The sequence below is a fragment of the Ascidiella aspersa genome, chromosome 8 (assembly GCF_963924565.1).
Source record: "Ascidiella aspersa chromosome 8, kaAscAspe10.2, whole genome shotgun sequence".
Classification (NCBI taxonomy): Eukaryota; Metazoa; Chordata; class Ascidiacea; order Phlebobranchia; family Ascidiidae; genus Ascidiella; species Ascidiella aspersa.
The window spans coordinates 1,571,050-1,589,734 of NC_139454.1; the positions used below are offsets into that span (position 1 = coordinate 1,571,050).

At 36.4% G+C, this 18,685-nt stretch overlaps 1 protein-coding gene across 1 annotated transcript; it reads right to left on the bottom strand.

Annotated features, from left to right (window-relative positions):
* Positions 1 to 701: 701 nt before the first annotated feature.
* Positions 702 to 18,258, bottom strand: LOC146134799 (NACHT, LRR and PYD domains-containing protein 3-like). The gene is made up of 9 exons (XM_083395652.1): positions 18,199 to 18,258; positions 17,723 to 17,990; positions 8,833 to 10,613; positions 6,981 to 7,133; positions 6,534 to 6,695; positions 5,920 to 6,081; positions 2,581 to 2,736; positions 1,459 to 1,614; positions 702 to 910 (listed from the first exon to the last, which is right to left on the bottom strand). Exons 1-9 carry the CDS (start codon positions 18,256 to 18,258, stop codon positions 902 to 904), a joined length of 2,907 nt encoding a protein of 968 aa, XP_083251778.1. The 3' UTR covers positions 702 to 901.
* Positions 18,259 to 18,685: the final 427 nt, after the last annotated feature.

Sequence of the window (18,685 nt, forward strand, 5' to 3'; positions counted from 1 at the left end):
AAAGCAAGAAAACAACACGCAAGTTTGAGCCTCGCATTAAACAAACGATCGAAGCAAATAGATATTTCATCAAACAAGAGAAATAACCGCTGCTGTGGCTTAACCCATCCTTACTGGTCGGGTGCTTGTAACTTTTAATTGGTAATTTGTTAATTGTTTCTACAAACTAATGTTAATTATGAATGTTAGGTAAAGAAGTCTGTAGACTCTTGCAAAGCTGTGAGAAACTCGACAGTAGGGTTAATATATAAGCAATAAACAAACTTAGAACAACAACAAGATATGTGACAAGCTGACAGCAGTTGGAGAAAAACTCCAAGAATTAAAAAAATGTTTGATAATTACGATTCGATCACTTAACAGAAGTTTAAGCTTAAAAAACACGAACAATGCACCGATATTACTTACAAATTGAAACATGTTTTTTTTGTTTCTGGATAAATACAGTGGAAATGTCAATCACACAAAGCCACAGTGAACCGCACAAGAATAAATTCATTCACTAAAACAAGAAAAGATAAAAGCAAAGAAGCAAAGTTTGCAAATCAACAACCGATTAAAGCAAAGTTGGGGGAATTCTGTCAAAAAAAATCTGTAAAAAAAAAAAAAAAAAAAAAATGTCAAAACAAATCTGTAAAATAATTTAAACAATATTTATGTGAAAAAAAAGGTTAATTCTAACAAAAATGCAGGGATCAGAATACAAAGGCCCTGTAGTTGTCATTTAAGCGTGACGGTTATTAGGTCACGCCCGAACGATTCCACACCAGCAATTATAATCTGGAGGAAACACTTTGCGTAAAAAGTTGCTTCAATTTGAACAATTCCAACTTTGCGATGAAACTTCTTGGTCACGCATCGTTTCTTCACATCACGTGACAATTTGATCGCTTTTAATTGGTCAATTTTTCTAGGAGAAAAAATATATTAATTTCCGGGTATTACGCGTCGATGAAAAGTATTTGTGTAAAATTTTTATTATTTTTTGGGGGGTTTTACCTGTAAATAACATATTAAAAGCCATGAAGCACTTAATTATTATTGCAAATTACTATTACCTATTATCCCTGTGTAGGTGATTTAAAATGTTTTCTTCTGGACTTACGGTTGAAACTCTTCAGAAATTTCACGTTTTTTAAACAAATCGCGTCATTTAAAACCATGTGTTTCGCAGGAACTTATGAAATCGTTCGTTGGTTAATGTTAATGTCAAAATCGTTGTGTTTCTCTTCGAATCCAAAATACATTTTAGTTTCACTCATTTTTCCAGATCTACGAACGCTCACGGATGACTCCTAGTGGCGAAACATGATTCTTAGTAAAACCAGGCTCCACTAAAATTATCGAGGAACAATATCGATTTTGTTGTTTCTATCATAAAGCGACCATCAGTCAGTTGTCCAACTATCAGCAATATGCAAATTAATCGAACAGCGATTAGTTGAAACAAGTTCTCACTTGGTGGCGTCGTTTGGCCGATTCCAACTCTTGTTCTCCAGCTGATGTGAAGTTGCAGTTGTTACTAAACAACCATCGAATCTTTCCCCGGCATCTTGCCAACGCACTGGCCCCGCGGTCGCCGATGGGATTGTAGCTCACACCAAGAATCTCCATCTGCGAACAATTACAACTGGAGGTGAACAACAAACTTACGCTTGTTAATGTTGACAACAAATGAAGACTCATAATAGCTTACTTGAAATCTAGATACTCATTATTCCGATAAGAATATACCAAATGACGTCATTGCTATGGTCAAACAAGCAAAACAAATGGAAAAAGATAATTTTTTCAGGTTAAAATTTGCTTTAGCCCTAAAAAGTTTAGCTACCATCAGTTGTTAATAACCTAAAGGCAAAATCACTGCGATTATCACAAATGTGGCTGAAATTGCAATATTAAATTGGTTTATATAAAAAAAGGCACTCATACCACCCACGTATTGGCTGGGATTCGTTATTTTTAGACTTTAATACTGGGAATAATAGTATAGGACGGCTTACACTTCCTGCACATTAAGTTATATAAATTGACAAAATGTCGGTGTATTTCGCCACTAATTGTGTTCACCACTGTATGAAGAAGAATATATAAAACAAACCAACAGAAACGAAATATTTATCGCAATAAAAAGAATAACGACAGCCGTTTCATAATTCCACTCATTTATATTTATACACTTCTTGTTTTTCTTTTCTTATGTAATCCCAGGTTGCGATTGAAATGCAAACAAGCTTAATCCAGACATTTTATCAACGCTGCTGAAAAGGCATTTATTGGACTTCAATAAAAAGCTAAAATAATATTTTTAATAATTTGTTTTAATTTTTGTAATTTTGAATTCAACATTATGGTTACTCAGGGAATGATTAAATAAATATAAAGTTAGGTTTAAATTAGTTTTGGTGGCGATCAACTTTTATCCAGCCCTGATGATTAGCCACGTTTTGCGGGAATTCCTTGCGTCATATTTTCACACAATAATGAATAATATTAATTCTAAAAACATATATGTATATATATATACCCCTTGTGCACGCGCCCTAGGAACCACGATCGAGTTTAGATGAGGCAACTTACTGAATGCTTCCTGCGTGCGATTGCTTCGCTCAGTTCTCCAACTTCATCGATTCCACAGTCTTCCAACGACAGCTTGTTCACTTTCTGCACAATTGTTGCCAGGCAACCAGCACCACGTGACCCGATCTTGTTTTCACTCACGATCAACAAATCCATCTGCATAAACACAAGGAGGTTTAGACAACAGAAATAAACAAGGACTAACAAATCCATCTACATAAACACAAGGAGGTTTAGACAACAAAAATAAACAAGGGCCAACAAATCCATCTGCATAAACACAAGGAGGTTTAGACAACAAAAATAAACAAGGGCCAACAAATCCATCTGCATAAACACAAGGAGGTTTAGACAACAGAAATAAACAAGGGTCAACAAATCCATCTGCATAAACACAAGGAGGTTTAGACAACAAAAATAAACAAGGACCAACAAATCCATCTGCATAAACACAAGGAGGTTTAGACAACAAAAATAAACAAGGGCCAACAAATCCATCTGCATAAACACAAGGAGGTTTAGACAACAGAAATAAACAAGGGGCAACAAATCCATCTGCATAAACACAAGGAGGTTTGGACAACAGAAATAAACAAGGGGCAACAAATCCATCTGCATAAACACAAGGAGGTTTAGACAACAGAAATAAACAAGGGGCAACAAATCCATCTACATAAACACAAGGAGGTTTAGACAACAAAAATAAACAAGGGCCAACAAATCCATCTGCATAAACACAAGGAGGTTTAGACAACAGAAATAAACAAGGGGCGACAAATCCATCTGCATAAACACAAGGAGGTTTAGACAACAGAAATAAACAAGGGCCAACAAATCCATCTGCATAAACACAAGGAGGTTTAGACAACAGAAATAAACAAGGGGGGCAACAAATCCATCTGCATAAACACAAGGAGGTTTAGACAACAGAAATAAACAAGGGCCAACAAATCCATCTGCATAAACACAAGGAGGTTTAGACGACAAAAATAAACCAGGGGCAACCAATCCATCTACATAAACACAAGGAGGTTTAGACAACAGAAATAAACAAGGGGCGACAAATCCATCTGCATAAACACAAGGAGGTTTAGACAACAGAAATAAACAAGGGCCAACAAATCCATCTGCATAAACACAAGGAGGACTAGACAACAGAAATAAACAAGGATCAACAAATCCATCTGCATAAACACAAGGAGGTTAAGACAACAGAAACAAACAAGGATTAACAAATCCATCTACATAAACACAAGGAGGTTTAGACAACAGAAATAAACAAGGATTAACAAATCCATCTACATAAACACAAGGATGTTTAGACAACAAAAATAAACAAGGGCCAACAAATCCATCTGCATAAACACAAGGAGGTTTAGACAACAAAAATAAACAAGGGCCAACAAATCCATCTGCATAAACACAAGGAGGTTTAGACAACAGAAATAAACAAGGGGCAACAAATCCATCTGCATAAACACAAGGAGGTTTAGACAACAGAAATAAACAAGGGCCAACAAATCCATCTGCATAAACACAAGGAGGTTTAGACAACAGAAATAAACAAGGATTAGCAAATCCATCTACATAAACACAAGGAGGTTTAGACAACAAAAATAAACAAGGGCCAACAAATCCATCTGCATAAACACAAGGAGGTTTAGACAACAGAAATAAACAAGGGGCAACAAATCCATCTGCATAAACACAAGGAGGTTTAGACGACAAAAATAAACCAGGGGCAACCAATCCATCTGCATAAACACAAGGAGGACTAGACAACAGAAATAAACAAGGATCAACAAATCCATCTGCATAAACACAAGGAGGTTAAGACAACAGAAACAAACAAGGGGCAACAAATCCAACTGCATAAACACAAGGAGGTTTAGACAACAGAAATAAACAAGGGGCAACAAATCCATCTGCATAAACACAAGGAGGTTAAGACAACAGAAATAAACAAGGGGCAACAAATCCATCTGCATAAACACAAGGAGGTTTAGACAACAGAAATAAACAAGGAGCAACAAATCCAACTGCATAAACACAAGGAGGTTTAGACAACAGAAATAAACAAGGGGCAACAAATCCATCTGCATAAACACAAGGGGGTTTAGACAACAGAAATAAACAAGGGGCAACAAATTTATCTGCATAAACACAAGGAGGTTTAAACAACAGAAATAAACAAGAAGCAACAAATCCAACTGCATAAACACAAGGAGGTTAAGACAACAGAAGTAAACAAGGGGCAACCAATCCATCTGCATAAACACAAGTATGTTTAGACAACAGAAATAAACAAGGGTCAACCAATCCATCTGCATAAACACAAGTATGTTTAGACAACAGAAATAAACAAGGGGCAACAAATTTATCTGCATAAACACAAGGAGGTTTAAACAACAGAAATAAACAAGAAGCAACAAATCCAACTGCATCAACACAAGGAGGTTAAGACAACAGAAATAAACAAGGGGCAACAAATCCATCTGCATAAACACAAGTATGTTTAGACAACAGAAATAAACAAGGGTCAACCAATCCATCTGCATAAACACAAGTATGTTTAGACAACAGAAATAAACAAGGGTCAACCAATCCATCTGCATAAACACAAGTATGTTTAGACAACAGAAATAAACAAGGGGCAACAAATTTATCTGCATAAACACAAGGAGGTTTAGACAACAGAAATAAACAAGGGTCAACCAATCCATCTGCATAAACACAAGGAGGTTTAGACAACAGAAATAAACAAGGGGCAACAAATCCATCTGCATAAACACAAGGAGGTTTAGACAACAGAAATAAACAAGGGCCAACAAATTTATCTGCATAAACACAAGGAGGTTTAGACAACAGAAATAAACAAGGGGCAACAAATTTATCTGCATAAACACAAGGAGATTTAGACAACAGAAATAAACAAGGTGCAACAATATTGCTTTCTGGTATTCTTTCACTTTTTAATTTGTTGCTCAAATCCTTGTTAATGGTTTGTGTTGTTGAAAACAGCAACATTCCAAAATATGGGCCAGGGTATTTTAACCAAGAAAAAAATAATAGAACAAATATTAAAAAAAAATATATTTAAAAAATACTGAATTGTAAACAAATTGTGTATTTGTATAAAATAAACACGATGCTGCGTCGTTCAACAACATTTAACTAAAAGTTAAAACTATAAATTAAGTATTAGGGTGATTAATTATTCTCAGCCCCAGGGACCTTTATCACTCTATTCGTCCCTGGTCTGACAGTGTGCGACCATTGCATGGAAATGTCGGGTCGGGCAATCAAGAGGTTCGAAGCCTCAGTGCTTTGTTAACTCACGGGATGTTGTCGTTGTTCGATGCTGCTCGCCAACACCGGGATATGGTCGGATGTGAGTCCGCATCGCCTGAGTTGAAGCCTCTCGATGTAGGGAATGCACCCGGATAGCAGCTTCACCCCAGCTTCATCCAGATTGTTGAGGCTCAAATTAAGATACTCAATCTACATGCAACAAAGTAGATGAAGTTGTACCAGTTGGTTGCCTGGGGTGACTGTATGTTACGTCACAGTACAAAAGTATTAGTGGTACTACACTAACTTCAGCAATAATTCCAACCCTAAGCCAAAATCTAAACCCAAACAGAGGCAAACAGTCCGGTGCCAAAACACGAGGGTGCCTAAAACAGTGATCAACCCTCGTCCTAGAGTTTGACATTTTATTTTGACCTTTAGATCTAAATCCGAATAATTTGTGACTTTTCCAACAAGTTCAGGTCTCATTCTGTAACAGATATTACTGTATTTGGTATTATTATGTTGTTAGTCGTAAAATAATGCTGTTACAGATAATTCTGCTTTCTATAGTGTTGCTTAGTAAGTCTTATTGTGTTCCCCTGGTATTACATGGGTGTCGATAATACCACACAATATTACTACACTTTGTTAAAACTCACGGGATGTTGTCGTTGTTCGATGCTGCTCGCCAACACCAGGAGATGGTCGGATGTGAGTCCGCATTCCACGAGATAAAGCCTCTCGATGTAGGGGATGCACCTGGATAGCAGCTTCACCCCAGCTTCATCCAGATTGTTGCCGCTCAAATCTAGAACCTCAATCTACATGCAACAAAGTAGATGAAGTTGTACCAGTTGGTGGCCTGGGGTGACTGTATGTTACGTCATATTAAGCAAGTGACGTAACTGGAATTACAGGTTTCACATATCAACATTGACACCTGCATCTAATATAATAGTGAATGGCTTGGTGTTTACCATGTTGATACTTTTGTGTTTTTTTTTATTACTTTAGAAAGAAATTATTTACTCTCAAATAATTCATGCTCTGTCATAACATACACAGCTTATAAATTCAATTATTATGTGTGATATATGTATTAGTACCGGTTGTGTTTTCCTTTGCAAGTTTTCGCAGATAAGTTTGATGTCGTCGGCAGAAAGGTTGCTGCGTATGATCGACAATTCTTGCATCTGTGGAACCATCGGTGCTAGAATTGCAATGCTGATGGTGGCCTCATCTACGTGGAACTTGCGAATCTGAAATATAGCAGAGTGTGAAAACTCAAGTGATAGATTAGACTTCCTAGGTGCGCTAAACTCAGCTAGATATTGAACAACCTGATCAGTGGCGTATCCTACAATTAATAACAATCAATCAAGCGGTCTCTGTAATCCATCGGGCCCGCTGCCTCTTCGACAAACTATACACGAGTCCATGTTAAATACTTTTTGAGTATTTTAACTACGTAAGTGCGAAAAATGTTGGCGCTTGGCGCGAATGTTCTTTCTACGTCTGTTTTTTTACGTTTTGATGCTGTCTTTAGAATTAGATCATCGCTTTACCACCGTTGCCCCGTGGAAGGCTTTCAAGTGCGTCGCGGACAAACGGAAAACGTATTCAAACATTGGACATTTATTTTTAACGTTTTTATTATTTTTATTTTCGGCAATGTAATAAAAACTTGTAAGAAATTGAATAGAAATGCCGTTATCCCCACCAAAAAAATCGCGCTCGCTTCGCTCGCCAGGTCTGCCCTCAATTAAAAAGCTTAAAAACTTTCAAATAGATTAACTATTTAAGTGGCGTTTTTGCAGATGTTGCACTAATCAAATAACACGGGGGAGAAACGATCTCCGTTTAGTATTGCAGGTGGCGAAACACGTGCTTGTAATTTTTGCGTCTAAAAGTTTGGTTTTGCTGGACGTTAATTGGCTGTTTCTGATATTACTTATGACGTCATTACAATCGCTATTTTATGACGTCATTACAATCGCTATTTTATGACGTCATTACCGTCAGACAAAAAACGGGGAATTACCTAAGTTGAAAAATCGGGACCCCCTTTTTGGATTTCTGGATACGCCCCTGGACCTGATTAATGACCCCCTCCCCCCTTCCAGTAATGTAACACAAACTATCGTACCCTATTAAATAATCACCTTCGCGGATTTAATATCTGTGTTGCCATCGCACCATAGTCCACCATTATACGCCATTTAACCTACAGCCGCCACCTCCCCAATTCAATCAAACACGCACACTTTGTAGTTGTATAGGACAGGGGTTGGCAAACGATTTTTCAGGGCCGGATAATTTGTTAAGGGGACAGATAATTGTTAAAGCTTGTGATCCCTGGCCGGATAACTGTAAGATTTACGTTTGCAGGCCGGATTTATTTTTGTTTCGCACCAAAATGACTTGATTATTACACTGGTCAACAAATTTTCACTTTTTTTAATTATTAGATATTGTGAGTATTTCGCCTTAGATATATTTTTCGCGCTAATTTTGAATATACATTCCGTTTTTCTCTAGCACATCACATTTTTAAAATATCGTCAAATCAGGGGCGTATCCAGAAATCCAAAAGGGGGTGTTACGAATTTTCAACTCTGACGTTAATGACGTCATAATATAGCGACGGATATGACGTCATAAAATAGCGATCGTAATGACGTCTTATGCCTTCCATGGCGCAACGGTAAAGAAGCGCTGATCTATTTGAAAGACACCGTCAAAAGGCAAACAAACCGGACGCAGAAAGATCATTCGCGCTAAGCGAGAAAATATTTTGGCACTTACTATTTAAGTGGCCAAAAAGTATTGAGAGGTGGTGGGCGGATCCGGCCCCCAGACCGTAGGTTGCCGGAGTGTAACTAACATATGCCGACAAAATACAATATTTTATACATATATTTTTTATTAAAATATATATATATTTATTAAATAACCAACCGTGTGTTGTGTTTCAGCAACGGTCTCGATCAGCATCGTCAATCCATCCCCGATGAACTTGGCTCGTTCCCCGAAAGCTCCAACGTTGATGGTGATTGGATGGTCGGTGGCGCGAAGCACGTGACAGAGACTTGCCACGTGGTTGGGAAGAATCGTGCGCGAAAGCAAAACCACGTTCGGGAAAACTTCCACCACTGATCTTGTGATGTCATCAAGCATAGACTCGTGGGCGAGACTGCACAGCGTGAACAACCTCTTGTCGTCTGGACGAGCGTTGAACTCACTGTTTTTTGCAAAATCCTTAACATCAAACTCATAAAAAATAGCGAGTGAAACTGGTAAATCCTTCACAGATGTTTTGGCGAAATCTTTAGTCATGGAAACAAGCAGATCCTTGAGCAAGCCTCTCTTGGTGGAAACATCAGCTGAAGAGATTGGAAACAGCGCGTTTAGCTTGCTTTGGAGTTTCGGATTGAGCAGACCGAAGAGAAATTGAAGAACCATTTCCCAATCGACACTTTTCAAGTTTTCCAGTAGCTCTTTAAACCGTTCCATGGGTGTGTCAAACATAATCTTGAGTGCTGCAAAGAACTCTTGCAGGAGCTTGTGATTGAACAAAACTGTTCTGTCTCCTTCCAAGATTTTAAGGCTGATATCCCTGGACCGAATTTGAACTTTAAGAAAATCCCCTAAACCTTTAGTTTCAAGACCAACGTTGGTGAAATCTTGTGCTTCAAAGGTGACTTTCTTGTTAAGCATTCCATACAAAGCTAAATCAGAGAGCTTGCGAAGTACCTTTTCGTCTTTCTTGAAGTGAGGTGAGCGAATGTAGTCGTTCAGAAACGATGTGAACACATCAGTAGTAGTAAATGCACCACCATCCAATCCATGCTTTAGAATGTATTTTGGAATTGCTTTGGCAAATAATGGGATGAAGCTTAATGCATTGGCTGCTGGATTTTGGTTGAGAACCTCTTTCACTTTTTCGTATTTTTCCTGACTTTTGCAAATTTCCTTGAAAAGCAAATCCTGTGAATTTTCGCCGAGACCAAGTACCTCAAGTGGGAAGTGTGACTTGCAATCTGGGTTCAACTGGAGATATGCTTCCGGTCGTGTAATAAGATACTTGAAAGCATTGCCAAGAATGTCAGACCGCAAAAGGTTTTGGAGAATGACTTCTGGTTTTGCTCTTTCGTACAAATTAATCACCGGTGCTTTCATCGTAAGATTGAAACCTGTTTCATCCATTGAATCCATGATGATCAACACATTATTTGATTTGGAGATTCTTTCCAGAATTTTATTATCTGTTTCCAAATGATATTTCCAGTTTGAGTTGAATAGCTTTATCAGGAACTCAAAAACACTCATTTCTTTGCTGTTGTCTAACGATGGCAGGTTTACATAGAAGATGTAGCCAGATTCAGGTTGAGTATCACAACCATATTGCAGAATTTGTAACCCTAAGGTGGTTTTGCCATAACCAGCTCCTCCAAAAATAACTATAAAGTTGCCATATTTTGCAATGAAATTAGTTTTCGCTGCCTGGTCGCTGAACTTAGATTCTGCTTCTTTGATTGCATTTTCATTTGCAGCCTGACAGAATTCATACACCTCAAAAAAAGTAAGATTTTTCTCATTTCCTCTATAGAGCAACATTGCGTTAAAACCTTCTTCTTCGACATTCTTCCTGTTAATGACCAGAAGTTTAACCAAGATTGTTTCTTGAGATTTGACTTTGATGTTGGCCTCTTTTTTCTGGTTCGCTCGCAAAGCTGCATCTGAGTATTAAAAAAACTCGACTAAAGTGAAGAACTTTAACTGGAATCAAAACTTGAACTACAGAAACATGTCAATCAAACTGAACTTTAGCCTTACACAACCAAGCAGATGTCTGCAAAGTCACAACTTTAAGAAACAACAAAATAAAGCAACGCAGCTATGGTGACAATTACCAACAACATTAATCAGCATTTAAAACCACTGGTCCAGTTTACAAAAATGAAACAAAAAGGTCTTTTACAATACACCTTTTTCAAAGCTTTATATTTTTATTAATCATTTCTTTTCCAGAAAGTTTGTGTTACAACAACTTAGAAGACACCTCTACATAGAACAACTAAAAACTAACTCCAAGGAAAGTTTGACATTTGTACCACGCCGATAGACTATAAACCTTTACACTTGCTTAAAATAACAAACAAACTTTTGCGGTGAAACCATTTAAAGAAATTTTGATTTTCCAAAGACATGAATAACTGACAGTATTTGGATTTAAAAGCCTGAGAGTTTTACTTTCCAGTTACCGGTTAACCTGATAACACAATTAACGTTTTCGGTTCGCTTTTACACCTTTCACCTCGTTTTCGCCAAATTTGCTGTTGGTAAATGTTTTCCTTTTCTAGAATGCAGGTTTATAATATGTGATTAACCGGTTAGGTTAAAGTACAAATACCCAGATATATCTGTTATCCAAATACTAAAAGCTCCTAATATCTGAACAAACCCCACTTGAACATCCTTAGTCGACAAATTGGGGCCTTGTAATGGGTTGATGAGCTGAACAAAAGTTTAAATAAAACAAACAAAAAAAAAGTTTAAATCTGAGTCAACATGCAATGATAATATCACATTTCAAACTGGATTTAAGAGATGACAGAAAAGAGACTGCAGTTCTATAAAGCAGGGATCGGCAAACTGTGGACTGACAAATGCAAATCATCCGGCATGCCTCTTTTCAAAACTGGGCCAAGGGTCATACATCATATTTAACGGCTATTATGCAATATAAAACAATTCATCCAAATAACTTCTCCACTCTGGACGACCACAACAATGCAATGAACACATCGATATCATGTGACTAGATTGCCCGGAGGCTTCAGATCCACTTTAACACAAAAAATAACTGTTAGAACTGTGTTAGAACTGTTGCAACCTAATATGTCCAGTAAACTAACCAGTAAAACAATACACAAGTTGGTGTGCACTGTCCAAATATACAAAAACGCATATTTACATAACAACATGAGAATATGAAATATTTCATGTAATTTGAGTGGTTTGTGAAATATTTAGCAAAATAAATGTTCCTTAAAGTAAACGCCAATAAATAAATAAAAAGATAACATCGGTAATATTACTTGTTGCTGCTCAGTGGCATGGTGGGGTTGGTAGCTGGGCACACTATATATTAGAAAACTGATAACATTAAGACATTTACCTATTACTTTACCATTATAAAGGGCAATTGTCAAGCTACAAAATTGTTTTTATAGAAAGTGTCTTGGGATATTTTAGTGTGCCACAAACGTTCAAGACCCACTGCATTAAAGCCTCAATTCTAACAACTGGTCACCCCAAAACATATTGTTTTATCGCAAATCAACAACAGAAGTCGATTTGATACAGAAATATCTGTTTTCGGTGACTACGCGAAAATTTGGGGTTCAACAAAAGATTTTGCAATTTGTCGGACATGGCTATTAACAGAGGGTAAGAGTCACTGCTATAATCGCTATCTTTAAAACACAGAAGTGTAAATTATTTCCAAGATGCTTAAGTACATATTTATCATACCATTTTTAAAAAAAAATAGCAGTATATATTATTTTTGCTAAATAATTGCACTATTGTTGACCCTGCCAAAAAAAATTACCAAGAAAGTATTTTATGTTTGGTGGACCAGTTGAATAATAAATTAATGAAAACATTAATGGCAAAAGGCACCTACTTCAGAATATTGTCAGGAAAACGTGGACAAGGTTTTTGGTAATCATTAGGAAAAATGTTGTGTTTGTAGTTGTCATGTACGTTTTCAAATCTAAATTATTTTGACGTTTAGCTTTCCTGCTGAGATTCAAACAAAAAAATGCTCTATTTGTTCCCCGTCCCAACAAAATAAAACCAGATACTAATTATGGCTTTAGAATGGCTACAAAAAATAACTAAATACATCTGCATTTTGTTCCCTTTTTGAACACAGCATCCAACAACCTTTCCATCAAACTACTCAGTGACCAGCCATATCAAGAATAAGGAAGACATTGTAACTGCAATTGCAAAAACATTATAAACATTATAATTGCAATTGCAAAAACGTAAAATATCACAATTAAAGCAATTTAAAAGAGTTGGTAAGATATACAGTAAGATTTTTTTTTAATAATATTTAAATATTTTTTTAAGTAACACGGTGGACAAGTGGTATTAAAGAAACAAATTAGTGTTTTACAAAATGCTAAAACCTAACAGTTTGGAAATAGCAACATCAGTCATAAGCAGACAAGTTTTGCCGACTTAAATCAAATAAATCCATTTTTTTCAAAATACGCGCAATTAAGATGGATTTTAGCTTCGTATTTGTACACAAGCTCGTTCGAGCAAAACAAGTGTTGTTTCTAAGAACTATTGTTTTGTGGCGTCATTCTAATGCCTCCAATTTAAAACAAATATCCTGGATCTGCTGCTGTTTTCGTAGTGGTTTTACGTAGTGGGTTCAATATCCCTGAAAAAGGCATTTACGCCGCGACAAATAGTTTGCCGACCACTGGTTTAGATAATTAGAAGCATTTATAATCCAATTTCATAAAGTAATAGAGAGTATTTGCATATTAGAACCGAACCCGAACGTTATTGTTGAAGGATAATAAGGAGACGACCTGGAACGGAGTCGAATATTTTGACAATAGCCTACTTATAGTTTAAACTTTAAAGGATCAAGGTATGTTATACCATTTTTGCGTTTGACGCCATTTGCAAAATATTACAAAAAAAATTATTTGGAACACAAAATAAACGTGAAACCCTAAAATTACTTGCATAAAATAACAGAGACTCACAGAAAGGTATATAATTGACAATTTTTACAGCAACGCGAAAACGATGGAAAATGTTGCATGCTCATTAAATAAAACCGCTTTTATAATGTAACTTTAGAGGATTTGTAATAAGATGCTTTTTTTATACTCAAAAATTAAAAAAAGGACATTTTAACAATATAACCAAACCAGAACCGTATTTTTGTAAGATTTTAAGATGACCTGGAACTGAACCGAATATTATGAGTAGCCTTAACCAAACTCAGACACATACCGGTACTTATAGTTTAAAAGGGTCAACTTATAGACTATCATGTTTAGGTTCGACGCCGTTCGCAAATTATTTCAAAAAAATATTTGATTAATATTAAATAAACATTAAACAATAAAATTGCTTGCCCAAAACAAGACTAATAAGGCTGCTAGAGAGATTTTAAAATGAGATGCTTGTTATTTTTATACTCAAGTGAAACGGTCCGACTCCTTGGTGTTAATTAATTATTATGTAGTGTTCTCCTTCTTATTAGGCGCTGTTTTGCAGCGCTTAAAATTCAGAGTACCATTATTTCGCTTTTGAATTATCGCTTAATTATGCTGAAATTTTGACGAGTTTCAGTTGCTTTAAAACAAAACAAGTGAACAATGTGTCTGGTGGTATCAAGGCAAAACACTTTAACTTATATCTAGTTGTAGAAGATTATTAAGAACAAATATGTTGAACTTACCTTTTTCTTCAACTAGTTGTTCAAGCAAGGCGATGTTAGAACCTGCACGTTTGCAACAAAACACGAAATTAAACCAAACAACAGTGATTGTGTGATATTAAATGAATTTAAAAAAAATTAACAGTTTTGGGTAAGGCCATTTTTCAGAGCCTGCATCCCCCACAAGTCCTTACTCTCACATTCTATAGTTTTAATGGATATTTTTCATAAACCGACTGGCCGCCATTCTGTTCGAATAGCAAGAGTGTGGATGAAAGAATAAGAATGAGCTTCACACGCGAGTGCTTGCAAGAATTTTTGACGTGCTAAGCCAAGCATAACTTGTTTAAAGTAGACATAAGTTGCACTGAGTTTGACAGTTCTATCAAATCAAAATGTGTTACACACGTTAAGTGCCGCACAACCTAGCCGAGAATGATTTGGCGCCGGGAATACGCATTTGTCCGAATTGCTGGATCCTCACGGGCTCTATCCTAAGTTAACAAGTAAAACTCATAGTTAAAAACATGAGTAAAAACAGGATCAGACGTTTTGTTTAAAGGAAAATATATTTTTTTTTTTTTTTTTTTGTTTAAAGGAAAATATGTAAATAATAACTATTACATATTATGTTGTATCCTCCGTTATTTGCTTGAGACGCGTGTTATTGTCGATGATTTTAAAAGGCAATTTACCAAGTTACTAAAAAGTAATGTTACGGATAGCGTAATATCCTGGCTTGAGTGCTAATTCGAAAATAGTGTAAAAAAAACATTTTAACTTTTTTAATCGTACGTGGTACACGAACAGCAATTTGCAACTGGTAGCTGGCCGTCCCTTTAAGCCGCTGCTTAAAAGTAGATCCACCATGCTGTGGGCTCTTCTTCACTATTGTGCATTACGACTTAATTACGTTGTAAAAGTTGTGTGTTGTGCAAATGAACGACTAGACACTCAACCTTGGGTGAGCACGCCTTATATATTTTGCGTAACGGAAACCCGTGAGATATATTGATCGGAAATCACTAACAAAATAAAGCTTAGGTCGTAGCAGCAATTGTTCGAATTGCGCGAAATTCAAGCAAATACGTAATCCTGGTAGATTCCACACTGCGTCCAACAAAAGAAAAAAAATCCCGTTTTAAAAATACCTGTGTCAATTTAGCATGAAACCGAAAGCTATAATGTTCCGCATTGTGTCTAGGATAAACTGACGAAACATGTTTAAAATAAAACCTTTTAAGGATACATCCAGTGTTGTAATGACAACACCATTACAAATTAACGAAGCCGATGATCGGCCCTAACAAATACGTGTTTCCGGCGCCACATCATTCTCGGGATGGTTTAGTTAACCGAACCGGCTCCAACGTAACGTGATTTCGTGATATGTATATCGATTTGATCGGATGGCGTATAAATTGTCGCAGTTATCAGCGTGACTGTGAAACATCTATGACAAGGGTGACCAACCAGTCGGCGACCAAGAGCCACATTATTGCTGTGGTAATCGCAAAGAGCCACACCTTACACATCGGTAGAAATGACAAAAAAAAAAGTTTCACATGCACAGATACTGTATTTTCTCAACCTAATTTATTTTAAATCTTGGGATACACACCAAAATAAAAATGAAAGATTTATACTGCCATTTGTGCTATACTTAGGGGGACTTTTGACCATGCTTGTCTTCAGTAATCCCTTTTAAATCTGACTGGTATTATTTTGTCACCCATCGGACCAAAATGTTTTATTCTTTAGCCAATCGTTGCCAATCGAAGCAATTCCTTTAGTTTTAGTTGTAGCCTATACGTCAGTCATAACTGATCGGTGGGTTGATTTAACGATCGGTGGGTTGGTAAACACAGTTTTACAAACGTAAGTGGATCCAAACATGAAAAGTATTCCAAGTGCAGCCCGTTTGATATTTTTTAATTAGCACATGTTTCCAAAATATAGCTGCACCTTCCTTTAAAATAGATTTCAGAAGTTCCTTTCCACGAAGATCGATTAATTATTTCTAACTGTGCCGCATCCTCGTCTGATACCAGCGGAGCATGTTGTTTAAAAATCAAGACATATTTTTAAACTGATTACTTGTTGCCAATTAAAGCAGGCTGGTATGGTATTAAAAGTTTGCAACGCGTCTAATTGAAGTGAAAGGAAACGAACGACAACGAATTAGACAAACGCCAAAGTTATTCAGAATGAGGCGTTTGTATTGTGGCCAATGACTGCCAACCTGTTTTTTAATTTACAAAAAAAAAAAAAAAAAAATACGATTAAAAAAATAATATTAAATAATCATAGAATACTTAAATATATATGCAAGTATTCTATATGCGCATGTAGGTTGTTCCACGCGACCCCTAGTGGCAGAAATCATCCCTTTTTTGAACTATTGTTTTTTCTAATATACTTTTTTTTAATTGTATTATTTTAACTATTTAAAAAAAAAAAATTGGATGGCAGTCATGGACTACTATAGATATTATGCAAAGTCACTAACAAATAAAATAAAAAAAGTATGTTGGCGACAAATTAACCAAAGTTGACTTAAAATTTAAAGCAATGTGAACGAAAGAGCCGCATAAAACTGGTCGAAGAGCCGCGTGTTGGCCACCCCTGATCTGTGACATATATCGGTAGAGAACCATTCACAAACGTAAAACCTTAAGTTGTAGCAGCCATTGTTCGCATTGCATGATATTCAAGTAACGTAATCCTGTTACTACATTGCGTCCAACGTAAGTAAATTCTCGTTTGAACTGAAAATTGGTTACTATTAAAACTGCCGCATTAAATGCGAAATTTTGTGAACTCTACCTAAATTTGTGTTTGTTACGTTTGCACTAAACGCCAAACTAAGCTGGGTTTAACGTCAGACAAACACGAAATTCATTGAAAATATAAATTACTTACTGTTCAAACTGTGACAACAAACGCTATATTTTGCGAACTTTGCCTAAATTTGGCATTGTCAGCGACCGACCGGGCGAACATGTTGCCACACACAATCGTTCGGCTTACGAACTCTCTCTTTTATGTATATTCAGATAAAGAAAAATTGCAATTTTTAGAGTTTGTGAGTTCACAATCACACTTCACAACATGGTATAGTTTGAATTTCGGTTTTAAATAAATAGTAGCAGAAATAAGGTCGTGTCGAAAAACTTTTGCATTTAATAATCAAATTTGGAAAAATATAGTTTTGGGGGCCATGGCCTGGTAACCATTCTGTCTGACGTACTTTAGTCGGGCGTCAAAACTTCAATCCAATTTATAAACCCGCCGTAGTAAATTAAAATGTTGACCTATCGAATCAGTCACCCCCCAAAAAATATCCAAGAAACAAAAAATCTTCACCTGATGCAGTGACGTCATCTGCTTGAACAACGTTGCCAGGGTTACCGAAGTAGGCGTCACCCATGACCATGTTTTGAACGTTGTACTCGTTACGCACTTCTGTCACTTCTGTGACGTTACGCACTTCTGTGACGTTACGTACTTCTGTGACGTTACGCACATTTGTGACGTTACGTACTTCTGTGACGTTACGTACTTCTGTGACGTTCATATTTTGCGTCACTTCTGTTACGTGAACTTCTGCTCCAGGAAAAATAGTTGCGTTGTTCTGTTGAGATGAAAAAATTAACATCAATGTAAAGCAATACGACCGAAATCTAAATAACGTTAACATCGGAATAAAACCAGAAATAGGATTACTAGCTAATAGGCGGAACAAAGTCTTAATAAGATCTAAATCTAGGCTTGCCATTTTGTAGACCTCACTGTATGTTTCCACAAAGTTGCAACGAAATATTTTGTTTAAAGTTGCTCACCACAGTAATATCTTGAACATTTTCAACCATCTCCTGTTCCGCTTCGGCTGCTTCGGCCATTTTCACTCGCACAAGTTTAACTTTACACAAAGCTGCTCAAACAAGACTTAGTATGTTTATATAAAGCTTAACATACCATATTGCGACGTCACGATATGACGTAATGTGTTTTGGTATGTGACAAATAAATTTAAGGAAATTTATTTAAAGATTTTTAATTCCAACTGTCTCCAGGTGGTGGTTATTTTATTTTTGCTCACCCGCTAGCTGTCGCTACTGAGAAAGCAACAGTCTCAATATTGACGTCACTATACGAGCACGCTAAAAATGAGCCAAAAAGGTTCATAAAAACATTACAATCTAAAATATCAGTTCATAAATTCTACAATCATTAAACAAACTTATTTATGGATGTATTAAGCGTTTAATGAGCTTTCGACCTTACTTAACTAATATCTTTTATCAAAATGTTTTTTAGTCAAACCTT

Excerpts from the sequence above, each read along its gene's own strand:
- LOC146134799 (XM_083395652.1), bottom strand. The coding sequence starts at position 18,258 with ATGGCCGAAGCAGCCGAAGCGGAACAGGAGATGGTTGAAAATGTTCAA. Across the intron at positions 10,614-17,722 it reads AGATGACGTCACTGCATCAG|ATGCAGCTTTGCGAGCGAAC; the intron begins GTGAAGATTTTT and ends TTTAATACTCAG. Across the intron at positions 6,696-6,980 it reads TGCAAAGGAAAACACAACCG|ATTGAGGTTCTAGATTTGAG; the intron begins GTACTAATACAT and ends TGTTGCATGTAG.